The sequence below is a fragment of the Pelobates fuscus genome, chromosome 3 (genome assembly GCF_036172605.1).
Source record: "Pelobates fuscus isolate aPelFus1 chromosome 3, aPelFus1.pri, whole genome shotgun sequence".
In the NCBI taxonomy this organism is placed as follows: domain Eukaryota; kingdom Metazoa; phylum Chordata; class Amphibia; order Anura; family Pelobatidae; genus Pelobates; species Pelobates fuscus.
This window is the reverse complement of record NC_086319.1, coordinates 179,185,610-179,203,095: the sequence shown is the minus strand read 5'-3', so window position 1 is coordinate 179,203,095 and position 17,486 is coordinate 179,185,610. Positions and strand designations below refer to the sequence as shown.

Sequence of the window (17,486 nt, the reverse complement as noted above, 5' to 3'; positions counted from 1 at the left end):
TTGGGGCCAGAAGGGTTTAGCACAGCTTATATACCTATTTTGAATTTCGCGCCAAAAAACTCCGGATCGCGCATGCGCAGTAGCGCGATACCGGGTCTGGTGGAACGCAACGCCACCCGGGCGTGCGTTCCACTGCTGTGCGCATGCGCAAGTCCCACGAGGAGGACCGCCCGGGAACTCCAAAGGGGAAGCCACATAAAAAGTCCTACCTGGTCTGGTTCCGTAACGCCAGACCGGAAACCTCTCTGCCACTCAGCTCCCACCCGGGGAGCTATCGGGCGCACACCTCCTCGATCAGCAGCCTGTGCTGATCGCACCATCTCCACCAGCTGGGGAACCTGTCCGTCCCGTTATCGGGACAAGAAGAACTGGGGAGTGTACAGGGCATACAGGATTTATGGAGGCAGCAGGCGGAGCACAGGCATAAAAACCGGAAGAAGGGGGAGCTTCTTGTCCCAGATAGGAAGGAACATCCCAACTGTGAGTACTGCCACTATACGAAGGGAAAAAAATAAACATTTAAAAAAAGCACAAAAACAATTTTAAGCCAAATATACACTGTGCTTCATGGTTTTAATGAATGAAATTTAAAAACAGGTTAAATCCAACTAAATAATGTTCTATATTACATATTCATTACAATACAGGTCTTCTGAACATATGAAAACTAATTGTTCCATTGGTCAAAGGAACACATCGACAATCCTATGCTTGCTTTTCTATGAGAAGCACTGAATCCAACAAATATCAAAATAAAATTGTCATTGCAAAATACTATCTATACAATGCATATACTCACTTTAAGTACCACATTGGGTCAGCATCACTTGTCACCTTTTCATTGGCTTTCATTATTTTCTTAATCTAAATGTAAAAAAAAAAAATAAATAATAATCTTATTATGATAACTTGTATTAATGCAATGGCATATCCCATAACAGCGGGATTTTAGTTACTCCTTTAAGAAGCAGCCATTCCCAAGCTACTTTAACTTTAATTTTCCTGGTTTGACAGAGTAAACAATGTGCAAAGTTATTTTTTTTTTTCTTCTCAAGTTAAAATGTAACCCTTCCCAACACAGCAGCTGTAGCCAGAAATGGACTTCTCAGCTTACCAATTAATCCTAGGATGTGATTTGTCCATTTGGCTATACCTTTACCACCATGTATGTGATGTAGAATTATTAAAAAAACGTGTATTGAATTTTTGTACTAACTCCATTTTAACTTCATTTCATGACAGATTCTCCATTTTAACTACATTACATGACAGAATTTCCTAACAGCATTTAGTATAATGAATAGAGACTGTATTTTCTAGAAGGACATGACTAACACCGGAATTATTGAGTTCCTGTAACATGCAACAAATTATAGCCAAGGCCTTGAGAAAGCTGCTCTAATGAAATGTTCTTTCATAAAAAAGACCCTGAACCTGACCACGAGTCTGACATCACTAACTACCCAAAATGACGCCCAAGCCCCCCTTCCCACCGAGTAAGCCTCGTGCTGGGTAAGATGGCGCTTGAGCCATCTGTCCACACCCGTGTCCAAAATAACACCACCTCCCGGTGGGAGGACACCTAGCTAACCACTTAGTTCTTGAGCCAATTATTAATATTGATGGGTGGACATTGACATAACCACTTAACACTTAATCCAATTAATGATGTTTATTTACTGTTATCTTGATATTCAATGATGATGTAATTTTGCTCTTATAAGGGTCTGCGAGCCCGCTTTTAATCAGATGCCATTAAATTTTCTCGAAGTGCTTTTAACCTGAACTCCGTTTGTCAGTGTGAACTTACTTCTGCGTATACACAATTTAATCATCTCAGATTTGGACAGGAACAGATAGACATTTAAACATATTTGTTTATTTCTAAATTAATCTACATCAATTTGGCGCCCATACGTGGGGCACCGGGCTATGGCCTCTGGCCGGTAAGCCGTCCTAAGGAAGACGCTGTTGGACGGAGGAATCCTGGGGGAAGGATAAGAGACTGATCACCTCTGAATACACGGTAGAGACTACTGCAGAGCCTATCCGGTATGTTCCAGCCCCTTTGATTGACCCGTCCAAGTGTCTGTGACTGCTACCGGGAGGACATCAAAGACAGGTAATATCTTGCCCGGTGCCTTATTGTTGTTTCCCACTTGTTTACCTGCATTTAGTCTATCTGTTGCCTGGGTGTGTTTGTATTGGCCTGTCTTTAGCTTAAGTGCCCTGGTAGAGTGTTTATCTGTGTACCCCTTTTTGGGATAAGGGGGGGTGGACCTGTGGTAGTTTGCCTGGGGGTCCTCTGTTGCCTGTTTACCCCTTTTAGGAGCCACGTGGCTGTGGCTGTAGGGAAAAGGGGGGGTGGACCTGTGGAAGTTTTCCTGGGGGTCTTCTTTGCCTGTTTACCTCTTTTAGGTGCTGGGTAGCTGCAGCAGTAAGGAAAAAGAGGTGGGGGGATCTGTGGAGGGGTGTAGACTCACTGTTTCCTGGGGATTCCCCCTGGTGTCACTTTGATAGCCTAGCTAGCCTCATTGTGCACATAGCTCTGCTTGCAGAGAGGTGGTACCCTCCAGCTTCGAGCGCTGAGGCTGGTGGCATTCCAATTTTATTTGTGGTGCGTGGATTCGGGCAGGCATTGCTGTCTCCATCACCACGGGGTAGTGAGACTTATGGGTGGGTCCATAGGGGCGCTACGAGGGTGAGGATAGTGGTGGCCACACTTAGTGGACTGCTGTAACGAGGGAGGCATATGGATTTCGGGCCGGTGTTAGCTGTTATCCTTGGCCGCTGGTAGTGAGACTTGAGGAAGTCATTCTCCGAGCGAGGATACTACGAGGTTGAGGGAGGTGACTTTGGTCACATGAGTAAAGGAAAGGGATTACTGTTGAATTTATTTGAACTGTGATGCATGCACTGTATTTCAATTGAATTGTTGTTTTAATTGGGAGTCATTCAAACTCCTGTGTCTGTCTCTACTTTCACTTTACTTTTACTTTTTACTCTACTTCCTGTGTTATTTACACTTTCCACTCCTATTTCTCTTGTGAGAGAAGTGATTGGTCACACACTTCTCACCTCGCTCCAATCCGTGGCTACCTTGGGTAGGCGGAATTAGTGACTAGTCTACGTTTTGGGAAGACGCACTTGGGGGGACCCACCCTTCCGAGTGGCAGTCGAGCATTGTAGACACTCTGTTTCATCTTCCTTTCCCTATATCTGGGACGCCTTTTATAGGGGGATATGGGACAGGGATTGGGTAAGCCCGGTAAGGGCTGGTTAGCGTGTGATCTAGTTGAAGATAGAGAGGGTGAAGAGATGGTTAAGGGAGTTGAAAAGATTGCTAAAGTGTGTAAAATTGCTGTGTCTTCATGTGGTAGATTGCAGCCAGAGAGCTGGCGTAGATTACTGACAGAGAAGAAAGGCAAGCTTACAGATAATGATTTATTACGTACTGCAGAAGCATGGTATAGAGTAGCAAAAGCTATTCAGCAGGAAGGTAGGGTTGAGGAAGAAATAGATCACAAAGGTGTAAAATTGTATGTATATCATAATAATTATGTTGCTGGGGCATTCCCTCAGCCAGTGCCCCAAAATGGCGCCCAGGGGATGTCCATTCCCAAGGTTCAGTCAGCAATAAGTGACAGCCAGCTGACCATGTTCCCCACTCCCAATCCTCCCATCACCCATCCCGTCATTTCCCCTGTTTGTCCGGTCCTGAATTCTGATGGATCATTATTTTCCCCATCATCCCTAACATTCCCATCATCCTCATCCATCCCTGCACTACCTTCTCTGCCTAATCCTAACATTTCATCCGCCATTCCTTCCCTACGCTCTCTCTCCGTCAATAATCCTACCCTCCCACTTGCATCCACCCAGTTCTCTAACCCCTCCTCACCCGCTACTGTCAATCCCACTACACCCACTCCGGTCCCTCCTACTACACCCGCCTCTGCTAATCTCTCTCCGTTCTCTCGACTTCCCACTCCTCCCACAGCCCAAGTTCCCACCACTTCAGCTTCATTTCCATACCCCGGATGTCCCACCTCCTTCCCTAATCCCTGCCCAACTAACCCGCCCTCCCCAGGTTCCACCTCAGCCCCTGCCCAGATGGCCTGGCCATACCCCTTCCCTTATCACATGGCCCTGCCCTATCCAAACCAAGCCTACTTCCTTTCCCAAGCCACTCCCCTGACCCCGTCCACGCCCAATCCGGTACAGTCTACCCCGGATGTGCCCACATCCAATATGGCCGCCACTACCTCCCTTAACCCTAACGCAGCTTCCTTTCACGCCTCCAATATGGCGGCCCCCAGTCATCCAGCACCCCTAATGCCGGTACTTCCCGGTGACTACTCACCCCAAGCTCATAATCCACTGGCCACCCCAGCATCTGGGATTCCCTCATTTCCCCCGGTTCTGACACCTCAAACGGCCCCATTACTCAGAGGGGTCCAGGTCACAGACGAAGATGAGTATGAGGAGGGATCCCAGGGCTCACAGGATGCCACGGGGCCCCCGCCTCGCCGTTCCCTCAATGATCCTTTCGGACATACGGGCCGGGGGGGATCGGGCCCCTCCTAAATATGTAGCTTTTAATCCTACTCAGGCTAGTGCCCTGATGAAATCACTCCCTGACCCAGAAAAGCAACCTATGCCTTTTTACCGAGGGATAGTTCAGATTCAAAAGACTTATTCCGCAGCATGGCGTGATTTATTGAGCATTTGTGCTATTAAAGCCGGAGATGCATATTGGCCCAGCATAGCCCGCCACCTCAGTACAGATCTGCTTATAAGTGACATTGATTACCCCTCCGGAGTAACTTTTTGCAACCAACTAAAAGAGTGGGCTAAGGACAAACTTGCTGATCAGGCTGCTGGCCTTACTGATATTGTACAGGAAAAAGGAGAATCAGTGGAAAAGTTTCATGCAAGACTGTTTCAACTGTTTACAGATTTGGGATTTGATCTGACAGACAAGATCCATTCTCAAATGCTGTCTGGTGCATTTGTCCAAGGTGTAAAAGACTCCATACGAAAGGGAATCATTGCTGCACGCCCTGAATATAAAGTAGTCCCTCTGGATACCTTACTCCTAGTTGCTAGGGGTCTGGAATCTGCCCAAACTCCTAGAAGGCCCAATTCAGCTCCTCTCATGGTGTCTCGCCCCGGACCTGTCCCAAAAGGCACCAAACCCGGGGATGGATTTTGCTTTAATTGTAAAGCTAAAGGACACTTCAAAAATGATTGCCCAGAACCCAAGAAAGTGTCCAAGCCTGCTCCTGGCCCCAAGGCCTCAAAGACAGTTCCAATTGTAGAGGAACCAGATGATTAGGAAATTGGCAAGCCTGTGTCATTAACCCCTGTCATGGCAGTGTCTACAGGGGTAAGGGGGGGCCACTTGCCACTGTGACTCTACCCGTTGAAGGACAACCTACTACATTTCTTGTTGACACAGGTGCAGCCCGAAGTGTTCTACGAGAACAAGATCTGCCAGACCCATCATTTCTGTCAAATATTGATGTCTCTTGTGTAGGAGTGGATGGCCTACCAAGACACAGTCCTTTAACAACTCCATTACGAGTTGGCAACTACCCTAGCTTGCTTGCTCGTTTTGTGGTATCCTCCACATGCCCCATTAACCTGTTAGGCGCTGATGTCCTCTCACGCCTGCAGGCATCTATCATTGTCACTCCAGATGGACAAGTAGAGTTATCTACCCCTCTGTCTGTGTCAGACACCTCAGCCTTGTGCTCCCTGCCTTTGATGCTCCATTTAGAGGAACCCCATGGGGAGGCAAAAGAACTGAGGTCCAATTTCCCTGATTCCCTGAAGACACAAGTACCTGCAAAGCTGTGGTCCTCAGGCCCAGAGGACATAGGACACCTAAAGGTCCCTCCTGTGGTGGTAAAACTCATTCCAGGAGCAAAGCTACCAAGGAAACCACAATATCCTTTAAAACCAGCCCAAGCTGCAGCTATTTCAATTCAAATCAAAGCACTCTTGGAGAAGGGTGCTCTCGTGAAATGTGAATCAAAATGCAACACCCCATTATTTCCTGTGAAGAAGAAGACTCCAAAAGGTGAACCAGAGAAATACAGAATGGTCCAGGATCTCCGTGCAGTGAATGAAGCCACAGTTCTGGACACCCCTATTGTGCCAAACCCACACACTCTGCTCTCTGGGGTCCCACCTTCTGCAAAATACTTCAGTCATTGATCTGGCCAATGCCTTCTTCAGTGTACCACTGGATCCAATTTGCCAATGCCTGTTTGCCTTCACACATGAAAAGCAACAGTACACATGGACTGTCATGCCCCAAGGGGCACAAAATTCTCCAAGTCAATTTGCAAAGGCCATGTGCTCTATCCTTGACCCATGGCAATCAGACCATCCAGAAGTTGTCCTACTCCAGTATGTGGATGATTTGCTGCTCTGTGGAGATGACATACCAACAACAGAAAAATGTTCAATTAATCTCCTTTGCTATCTAGCAGACCAAGGATGCAAAGCGTCACTCCTCAAGCTTCAATTCTGTCAACCCACTGTCATCTTCCTTGGCCATTGTCTATCCCAAGGTACTAGACATCTCACCCGTGACCGAGTTAGAGCAGTACTGGAAATCCCTCCTCCAAGGACTTCAAAATCTCTACATGCCTTCTTAGGCCTCATTTCTTACTGCCGAGCATGGGTCCCAGAAGCCTCTCTGCTCATGCAACCACTCTATGATGCACTCAAGTCAGACCCATTCTGCCTGACCAATGAAGCACTGGATAATTTCAATACACTAAAACGTGCCATTGCATCTGCTCCTGCTCTAGGCCTACCAGACTATACCAAACCATTCAAGTTATTTGTCTCTGAAAGACAAGTCCATGCCACAGGAGTCCTTACTCAAACAAATGAATTAAGAGGCCGTCAAAGGCCTATTGGATTTTTCTCCTGCCAGCTGGATATTGTGGCCAGAGGGACCCCTTCTTGCCTTCGGGCCGTTTTTGCAACAAGATAACTTATTGAAAGAACTGCAGACCTGGTCCTTGGCCACCCTCTAGTTGTCTTGGCCCCTCATGACATTTCTGCCATCATCAACCAAGTACAACTCAAGCATGTGTCTCCTGCAAGACACCTGCGTCTACAATGTCACCTCCTATTACCTGACAACATCACCATACAAAGATGTCAGGTTCTCAATCCGTCCACTCTCCTCCCACTACCTAAGGGGGGTATCCACTATGGGTTTATCATGGATGAAACCTACATCTACCTTCTTACTGGTACCATCAAGAAAATGCATCCTGATTTATCCTTTCATGATGGACAAACACCTCTCTGCGAGGGAGCAGGATATGCCTTCTGTACCATGTGGTACAAACCAAACATCACTCCTGAACCTTGCTATGAAGATGAACTCTATCATTGGGTGGAGGTGAAACTCACTGCACAAGACTTCTACTGTGACTCTGAAGGCAACAGCATGGTCTTGATTCAACTACCTTCAGAACTCAAATACTTGTACCGTCATTGGGATACTGCTATTCCACATGTCCCTGTCACCAAGTTGAAAACAAAATCATGGCATGATCTTGGGCCCATGGCAAAATTGTGGGCCACCATGGATGAACCACAGCTACAGGAAAATGGCATTGCCAAATACCCAACAACTGACCATCTTGAAGCATGGCCACGCCACTTCCTGGAAAATGAATTTCAAGATCTAGTCATAGTGAATGAATATGATCCAGAGACACCTCATGACTGTTTTGAACAAATGAAAATGGAGACAATACATCTACCAACTGTACATGAGAATCCATTAGCAGATCCTGATCTCACTCTGTTTGTGGACGTTCAAGGTATGCTGATGAAGAAGGAAAATACCACACAGGATATGCCGTAACCACAACAGATGAAGTTATCAAATCATCATCTTTACCACCAGCAATGTCTGCACAAGAAGCTGAATTGCAAGCCCTGACTTCAGCATGCAAGATCTCCGAAGGAAAACGTGCCAACATCTACACAGATTCAAGATACGCTCTGGGTGTGGCACATGACTTCGGACTAATTTGGAAAACAAGAGGATTTCTTACCACTGCCGGTACACCAGTCAAACACAGCTCTGCAATCAAGGAACTAATGGATGCCCTCCTACTCCCTGAAGAAGTGGCCATCTTGAAAGTGAAGGCACATGGGAAGTTGGATACAGATGAAGCAAAGGGCAACCACTTAGCTGATCTGGCTGCTAAGCAAGCAGCAAGAAAATTGCAGGAAGTGGATGAAGAAGTGTCCGGACACGAAGAAATTCCTATTTTTACCTTGCAGACTCTTCCTACTGACCTAAGAATCTTACGGGAACAGCAAGCTACAACTGCCCCCGAAGAAATACAGAAATGGAAGAAGAAAGGAGCAGTCCTAAAGGATGGAGTATATTACAACAACTTTAGATTCTGCCTTCCTAAGAATTTATATCCAGCAGTTGTCCAATGGGCACATGGACCTGCACATCTGTCAAAAGACTTAATGGCCGCCCTCATACAAAAGTATTATGAAGCACCTGGAATCACAACATTGATCAACAGCTTTTGTAGGGCCTGTGTCATTTGCGCAAAATGCAACCCAGGAAAGCCAACCAAAGTGCCTTTGAAACACCTGGCTAAGCCCATGTACCCATTCCAGAGAATTCAGATTGACCACATACAAATGCCCAAGAGTGGGCCTCATGAATATGCACTAGTAATAGTGGACATGTTTTCAGGCTGGCCTGAAGCCTACCCAGTAACCAATATCAATGCAAAAACAACAGCAAGACGCCTACTTAAAGATATTGTATGTAGATTTGGACTTCCAGAAGTTATTGAAAGTGACCAGGGCCCAGCCTTTACAGCAACAGTGACTAAAGAGATTTGGACTGCTCTGGGAGTGACCCTAGCTTTTCACACCCCTTACCACCCACAAAGTAGTGGCAAAGTGGAACGCATGAATGGCACCCTAAAAGCCAGAATGTTAAAAATGTCACAAGAAACAAAGATGCCCTGGCCAGAAAGCTTGTCAATAGCTTTATTCAGCGTTAGGCACACACCTAGAGGGAAGCACTCACTATCCCCATATGAGATTCTATTTGGGACTGCACCCAGACTAGGTTGTTATTACCCGCAACAGTTGCAGCTTCAAACTGATGTTTTAGTAGACTATGTAACTGAACTTGCAAGTGCCTTGAACAAAATACATGCCCAAGTTTTCTCTTCAATTCCAGATCCCGATTTTGACACAGGTACCCACAACCTGCTTCCCGGAGATTGGGTTCTGGTCAAGAAATTTGTGCGGAAACATACCCTGGAACCATTCCAAGTTCTCCTGATCACCTCAACCTTCGTCAAATTGGCCGGCAGGCCACATTGGATCCACGCTTCCCATTGCAAGAAGACTCCTGCCCCAGAGGAAGCAGATACTGCACAACCATGTGCCTCTGGTACATCATCTCCTTAATTAGCTTAATTAAGGCCCAACAAGTAGCCATTACTAAAGATGCCAGTGGGTATACCTTCTGGTACAATTCTTCATGTACCCGTGTGGCTACTTACACTTTTGATTACTGTGACATTGTAGACTGGCCATTCCCTACGTCACAAATTCAAAATATCTATAGAGATATCCCACATGTAAAAGACCCCTATGTTTGTGTAGTTGACAAACAATGGGGGCATAACTGTAACAATTGGGGGGCTGCAGGGTGGAATGCTAGGCCTGCCTGGGGTTACAAACCAAAAAGTGCCCTATCTAAGGTAGATGACCATGGTAGATCCCTCCTCCAAAGAATGACCCTAAGGAAGCCTGGAGGAGGTACACCCATGAAATTAATCCTAAATATTGAGCATCCCAGCCCAACAGATGCAGACCAGTATGCAATGGGAATGTATTGGAAGAAAGGTTCCTATAACAAATTAGGGCACTTCTACCTGAAAGATATGTGCCACTCCCTAGAGTGGCAAGGGGCCACCCATATGGTCTCAAATCCATTAAAACCACACATCCAGTCCTTTAAAGACATGATGGCCATTGCTAACCCCACCTTTGAAGATACCATGGCCGCTGAAACAGGCTTTAATGATGTTAATTTATGGTTAGAATGGATGAAATATAATGCCAACAAACATAACAGAACTGCATGCTATGTGTGTGGTGGTGCCCAGCCTCACTTCGGCACTGTACCTTTAACCTTGCCAGTAGATATAGAAGAATGTGTTTTGAGTCTTTTTGCCTACCACTACAACTTCAATAGGTCCCTCTGCAAGGCATGGACAGTAGAATACCCTCTTCTAACCAAGGATGTCAAACCCCCAGATGGTGTTACAGTTTATAAAGGTAACTACACCTGTTATGCTAATTATGACGGAATTGGTAAATTCTTGGGTAACTTCTCCAAAGGGTATTGTGCCACCTACAGAACTGTCCCTATGAACCTGTTGCAATTCCATACTAGGTCATTGGAGGGTATTTACTGGTTGTGTGGGGATTTACAGCTAAGATCCAGGATGGACAAGGAATGGTGGGGGGAGTGTACTCTGGCTAAAGCCATCATGCCTATACATATTATCTCTGACACACACCCTGACATACATGAGTCCATACACACACCAGCCAAGGTTAAGCGTGAAGCCCCAGTAAAAGGCAGTTTTGACCCCCACATTTACATTGATGCCATTGGGGTGCCTAATGAATTTAAAGCAAGAGATGAAGTTGCTGCGGGGTTTGAATCACTTTTTACCATAGTTACTGCAAACAAGAATTTAAATTGGATAAATTACATTTATTACAACCAACAACGCTTTGTTAACTACACCAGGGATGCCCTCCAGGGTTTAGCCGAACAGCTGCAGGCTACATCTCAAATGTCCTTCCAGAAAAGAATGGCCTTAGACATGATTCTAGCTGAAAAAGGGGGTGTATGTAAAATATTGCCCGACACCATGACCTGTTGTACTTACATCCCAGAAAACACAGGTCCTAATGGTATAGTCACTTTGGCCATAGAGAAATTAAATGAGCTCTCTGAAGAGTTAAAAAGGAATTCTGGGATAAAAGATCCCTGGGAAAGATGGCTTGGTTGTATGACAGGATGGCAAAAAGCTTTAATGCATATTGGTATGGCAATACTAATTTCTCTTTTTATTTTTGCTCTTCTCGTTTGTTGTGTCCTCCCTTGTCTGAGAAAATTCCTACAGAAGACTGTAGACCAAGCAACACCAACTTTTGCACATCTGACAGTTGATGACCAAGATTTCCAAGATCTCAACTCACCCTGTATACCGCTGCAAACTATCCCTTTTACTGATAAAGTGCAAGAGTTTTAGGTAGGGAACCAGCTTAGGGATAGCGTCCGTCTCTATGGAACTGACTGCCGTGCGGAGAAGTGGTGGACTAGCCACCACGGGCCACCAGCGGAGTGAAGAGATTTCCTGCCCGTATTGACGGATGTGCTGCAGCCTGTCAGGGAAAGGAAGGGACAGAATTGCACTTCGCAATAACACCTAGCTAGCGGTCACGGGGTTTCTGTGCCTTTGGGCTAACACGTCTTCTGGTATTAACAAATAAAGTTTATCTTTTTTAGAATCTAACATTTCATAGGGGGGACTGATTTAGAATTATTAAAAAAAACCTGTATTGAATTTTTGTACTAACTCCATTTTAACTTCATTTCATGACAGATTCTCCATTTTAACTACATTACATGACAGAATTTCCTAACAGCATTTAGTATAATGAATAGAGACTGTATTTTCTAGAAGGACATGACTAACACCGGAATTATTGAGTTCCTGTAACATGCAACAAATTATAGCCAAGGCCTTGAGAAAGCTGCTCTAATGAAATGTTCTTTCATAAAAAAGACCCTGAACCTGACCACGAGTCTGACATCACTAACTACCCAAAATGACGCCCAAGCCCCCCTTCCCACCGAGTAAGCCTCGTGCTGGGTAAGATGGCGCTTGAGCCATCTGTCCACACCCGTGTCCAAAATAACGCCACCTCCCGGTGGGAGGACACCTAGCTAACCACTTAGTTCTTGAGCCAATTATTAATATTGATGGGTGGACATTGACATAACCACTTAACACTTAATCCAATTAATGATGTTTATTTACTGTTATCTTGATATTCAATGATGATGTAATTTTGCTCTTATAAGGGTCTGCGAGCCCGCTTTTAATCAGATGCCATTAAATTTTCTCGAAGTGCTTTTAACCTGAACTCCGTGTGTCAGTGTGAACTTACTTCTGCGTATACGCAATTTAATCATCTCAGATTTGGACAGGAACAGATAGACATTTAAACATATTTGTTTATTTCTAAATTAATCTACATCATATGCCATCAAGTGCCTATTCTGAAAACAACCAAGTACTACGTAACTTTCACACCATCCTAATAATATTTCAGGAGCTAGGGTTATTTTTCACTAAATACTTATTCATCCATATGCACAATACATTCTGTTATCTAAACATACATTTTACTATTAGCACCTCACTCTCCTCATAGTGAAGTTCGAAAGGCACCAATATATTATCAGATTAAACAAGAATGATTACAGTGATAGGTAATCATGCACTTTGCATTATTTGCCACTTGCCATAATACGTTTGTCACTATTTGTTTACTTGCAGTGCTTCGGACCACAGAACAACTAAAGGAAGTGCTTACCTCAACATTGATGAAATAATTGAACGAGTCTATATGCTGCTTGACAAGGCCCTTGACCTAGTAAAAGAGAGAACAGAAGAGAACATTAAAGGGACACTATAATAACCAGAACAACTACAATTTATTTTATTTGTTCTGGTGAGTAGAATCATTCCCTTGCTTTTTGCTGTAAACTCTTTTCAGAGAAAATGCAGTGTTTACATTACAGCCTAGCGATAACTCCACTGGCCACTCCTCAGATGGCGGCTAGAGGTCCTTCCTGGGGCAGTGCTGCACTGCCATCGGTGTCTCCACCCTCTGCATGCAGACACTGAACTTTCCTCATAGAGATGCATTAATTCAATTCATCTCTATGAGGAGATGCTGATTGGCCAGGGCTGTGTTTGACTTGTGCTGGCTCTGCCCCTGATCTGCCTCCTTGACAGTCTCAGCCAATCCTATGGGGAAGCATTGGGATTGGATCAGACCACCACTTCTGATGTCAGCAGACACAGGCAGTTTCAGAGGCAGAGCCAGCAGCTGCAGACATGAATACAAGTAGGATTTTACTATTTTTAGTGAGGCAAGATGTGAGGAAGGCTGAACTTGATAGCAACATGACTCTTTTCAGCCTATGTAACTATACAACTATAGTTGCAAAAATAATGTTGGGAATTGTTATGATTTGCTAATATCTCAACGCTGGTGGGTTATTGTGTGAAGTTTGGAGGACTGGAAAAGTAAACCGTGTGGTTGGATGGCCTGAGTACTTTGGACAAATTTTACCTATCTAGGGATAAGGTGCAAAAAGCCAAATCATTTGCAAATCATACTTTCAGCCTTCTGTCCCATTTCTGGTCTATTTGTCGAGGAACTCTGCTTGCTGATAAACATTATTTACAACAAAATAAACCATATTACGCAGCATTTTAATGCTAATACATAAGTGACGCTGGCATTGTTTTTAACAATCTTCAGACTCACTTCTGTAAGTATTAGCACTGATAAAATATTGAGTGCATAACAGATAAAAATAATATTTACCTTTAAAAAAGCTGGCAGCAATTTCCATTTTTCCTACAAAAACAAAAAAGAAAATGTAATAACGTTTTACAAAAGTATCTGTCTTCTAATATGTATTGTTAGCACTTATACTTGTAATAATAATAATAATAATACAAATTTAAAAAACACACCAGCTTATTTAAGTGCTTATGGGGCAAATGTACCACACCCCTGTACTTTATATATATATATATATATATATATATAAATGTGTCCCTTTCATAGAAAGAAAATACCAAAGGTGGAATACAAGTTTTTTTTCCTCCTACAAAGACCAGCATACCACAGCAGAGGATCCTTTTGTAGTATATATGTCAATAAACGTTAAGACTTTTAAGATATCAGATATTCTATACTCCACCATCTTTTATTAGAACCAATAAGATCATTTCTATTTGCTTCATGTAAAGGGCTTTCAATCCCTAAGCAAATAGATATATGATTATCCCTGAGGTACTTCACTATTGTTTATATTTTTAAACGGACACAATAGTCACCCAGACCACTTCAGCTCAATGAAGTAGTCTGGGTGCCAGGTCCCCCAGGTTTTAACCCTTCAGATGTAAACATAGCAGTTTCAGAGAAACTGCTATGTTTACATTGCAGGGTTAATCCAGCCTCTAGTGGCTGTCTTCCTGCCAGCCGCTAGAGGCGCTTCTGCGACACTGGATGCGAAAAACACATTCAGCGTGCAGAACGTCCATAGGAAAGCATTAAGAAATGCTTTCCTATGGACTGTTTGAATGCGCGCACGGCTCTTGCCACCCATGCGCATTCTGCTCCACTTGGGAGCTGACGTCGGAGTAGGAGAAGAGGTCACCAGCGCCAAGGGAGCCCTGCGCTGGATTAAAGTAAGTAGCTTCAGGGGTTTTAACCCCTTCAGCGCCAAGGGAGGGGGACCCTGAGGGTAGGGGGGACCTAAGGGTTGCAGTTTGTTTTCCTGACACTATAGTGATCCTTTAACTTTTTTTTATGAGAGTCTGATATCTAAAGAACATTCAAAGTTGGTGCTCCACTGTTGTATGTATATTTTTCACTGGTGATTTTGATGTTGCTGGTTGAGAGGGTGCAGCACAAAGGTGTGAAGCTGCACAAATACTCTTTTATCCTTATTTTAAACCACTAGGTTTCAATAGTGTATTAGAGATTTAAGCGGGGAGGAAATAATTTCCCCATTTTTGTCCCCCACTCATACCATTAAGTGCTTCTAGCATTTCTATTTCAGATAATCACAGTACTCAAGAGCAAGAAATAGGACCCAGACTTACAAGTAAGTAAAGCTCAGGAAGTTCTAACACTAAAGGCAAAGTGGGAGGAAGAAAGCAAGGCAAGATTGTTTCTAACTAAACCTGGAGGCAACGACAAAGGATGCATGGGTACGAAGGACAGTGAAGCTGGGGTATCATGTAAAATACTCAGAAAAGTCAAATTCCAAAAGATGATAAGTCTTATTATTAGAAGCAATAAAACTTGTATTTAAAAAAAAAATAACACTTTAGAGAGTTCCTGTTCCAGAAGTATTTAAATGGCACTCTCCTTTGCTCTTGGTATAGAAACTGGACACGTCTTTTTGTCTAGTGTACAATCTAAAAGATGTACAGATGCATATCACTTTTAAAGTTTTGCATTGAAGTTACTTTCTAAGTCACTCACACCCTGCAGTTGCATAGAGATGATGTTATGGCAATCCTATAAAGATGCCTACCCATGGCAATCAGATCAGGACAATTCCTCATATTTGCCAAAAAAAATCAAAGGGAAAGCTACTGGAAGAACACGATCTATTCTATAATACAAGCTATGAGTGTATTTGAGCCAAGTTAAGAAGGAGATCGCTGCAAGTGGGTATTCTCAAATCTTGGAAGAGAGCAGAAGAAACCACAAATACAATTCTGAAGATTGCATCCAGAACAGTATAACATATGGAATGGTGGAAAAGATCAAGATTTCTCAGGGTATGCCTGTCTGTTCTCCTGATAGGTTTGAAGACAATTACCACAAACTCCTTAGGCGTCCCCAATCCTGTAAAGAAGTCTCGGTGGATGGTACAGCCAAGCTACTGCGGACGGGAGTTGGCTGATTCTGAAAGAGGACTGCTACATAAGCCTTCTGCCACATGTTAAAAGGCAGCTGAGATATTCATAACGGCATATGTCAATCACATAGCAATAGGTTTTATTTCTGATTTCCATTAGCTCCTCATTTTCTTTTCTCTACTTGACATTAAGTGAATTCACATTGTAATGGTATTGCGCTATATGGCCTGAACTCTAGCCTGAGGTATATGGAGTGTTACTACGCAAATGTCTCAACATTACTACTCGAGTCTACAAGTTTTGTTATGAGCTCAGACAGAAGTGCATCACGAGCTTTATTTCTTATATACAAAATTATGCATGTTCTCCAATTAGTCCCACTGTTATATATGTTTATTAGCTTGTGGAATGTTGTTGGGGCACCACAAAGCCTGTTTGTATACCTATGCACTGCATAAATATAAAATTAAAAGAATTACATAGAGCTAAATACATCTGAGTGTCAAAATGTTTTCATGATCAAATTTGGGGCATGGATGTCCAGTTTTAGATGTACAACATTGATCAATTAGATCAAATGGCATCAAGGGAAAATTAGCAAGGGAAAGTACCAAAGTCACCTCACTGCGCAGGACATATCACCCAGACATTTTACGCTCCTACTCCGTGCCTTGAGCCTTTCTGCTCTTGTTTACATTTTTCTGCAGGTAGTGCTACTGGTCAGATCAATCAAGAGTACTTGCCATAATTCCTTTTGGGCCAAGAATGAGTTGGTTCTGTTGCCAAAAAGAAGCATTGGAAGATTCCCAATACAATGTTGCAGAACAAAGAAGTCTCTGGTGCTTACAGAAGTGTTCTAACTGATAGCTTGACTTCTGCAAACTAGTTCTTCTCAGGGCTTTTAGGAACAAGTCATTGATGTTTCTATAAAATTACCCAGGGAATCAATGTCTAGAGTTTACTGAAATAAATTTAATTCATGGTGGTAGCAACAGCTATATGCAATACCTGAATAGCAAAGCTTGTTCATTTGCATATTCAGGTAGATTTACGTATTGTGAATTCTGCAAGCAGGATAGAGATTTTGTGTTAAATATCTTCCCCACCCCTTTATAAATAGGTTATATAATTTCCAGTATGTTTTCTGACGTTTTGGTTATTTATATTTTATTAGGTTTGTCACAGCAAACTTGATGTAATGAACATCTGGGCTAGTCCCAAGTAAAAATAAAGCTCTGTGTGTTAGTGCCTTTTTAAACTGTGTCCCCTGTGTGGCTTTCAAGGGATCCCAGTAACAGAGTGTTCGGACCTGTTGGCTGGCTGTTGGCTGTCCGATCCCTCTAGCCAGGTGGCAAAAAGAGAGCTAGGTCTGAGAGCCGCAAGTGTCTTTATAAAGACCAGAACTATCATATTTCAGGCAAAGGTGCATACCTGCCTGGAAGGAAAACTGCAGAGGAATAGGCAGAGGGGATAATGATACCTGCCTAGAAGAAAAGCTGCATTCAAGCTTTGGCGACTGGGACTGAAGCGTTCCAGGGTCTCAGCAAGTGGCTAACAAGTCGACTGGGCGGATGTACTCTGTCGGAGTACCGGAGCTCCGCCACAACCAATATTATGAAGTAAAATTTGTTATGGAATTTCACAATTTACTTAAAGGGACACTCTGGGGATAAATACAGCTTTTACCTCATTCCTATGCAG

At 43.6% G+C, this 17,486-nt stretch overlaps 1 protein-coding gene across 1 annotated transcript in view; it reads right to left on the bottom strand.

Annotated features, from left to right (window-relative positions):
• The window catches only part of POLR3B (RNA polymerase III subunit B), a 153,378-nt gene that overhangs the window by 132,659 nt on the left and 3,233 nt on the right, over positions 1–17,486 (bottom strand). Inside the window, exons 2-4 of the mRNA XM_063447777.1 lie at positions 13,729–13,761; positions 12,706–12,762; positions 800–864 (exon numbers count right to left, since the gene is read on the bottom strand). Coding sequence (XP_063303847.1) covers positions 800–864; positions 12,706–12,762; positions 13,729–13,761 — 155 coding nt within the window. The remainder of the gene's footprint in view (positions 1–799; positions 865–12,705; positions 12,763–13,728; positions 13,762–17,486) is intronic.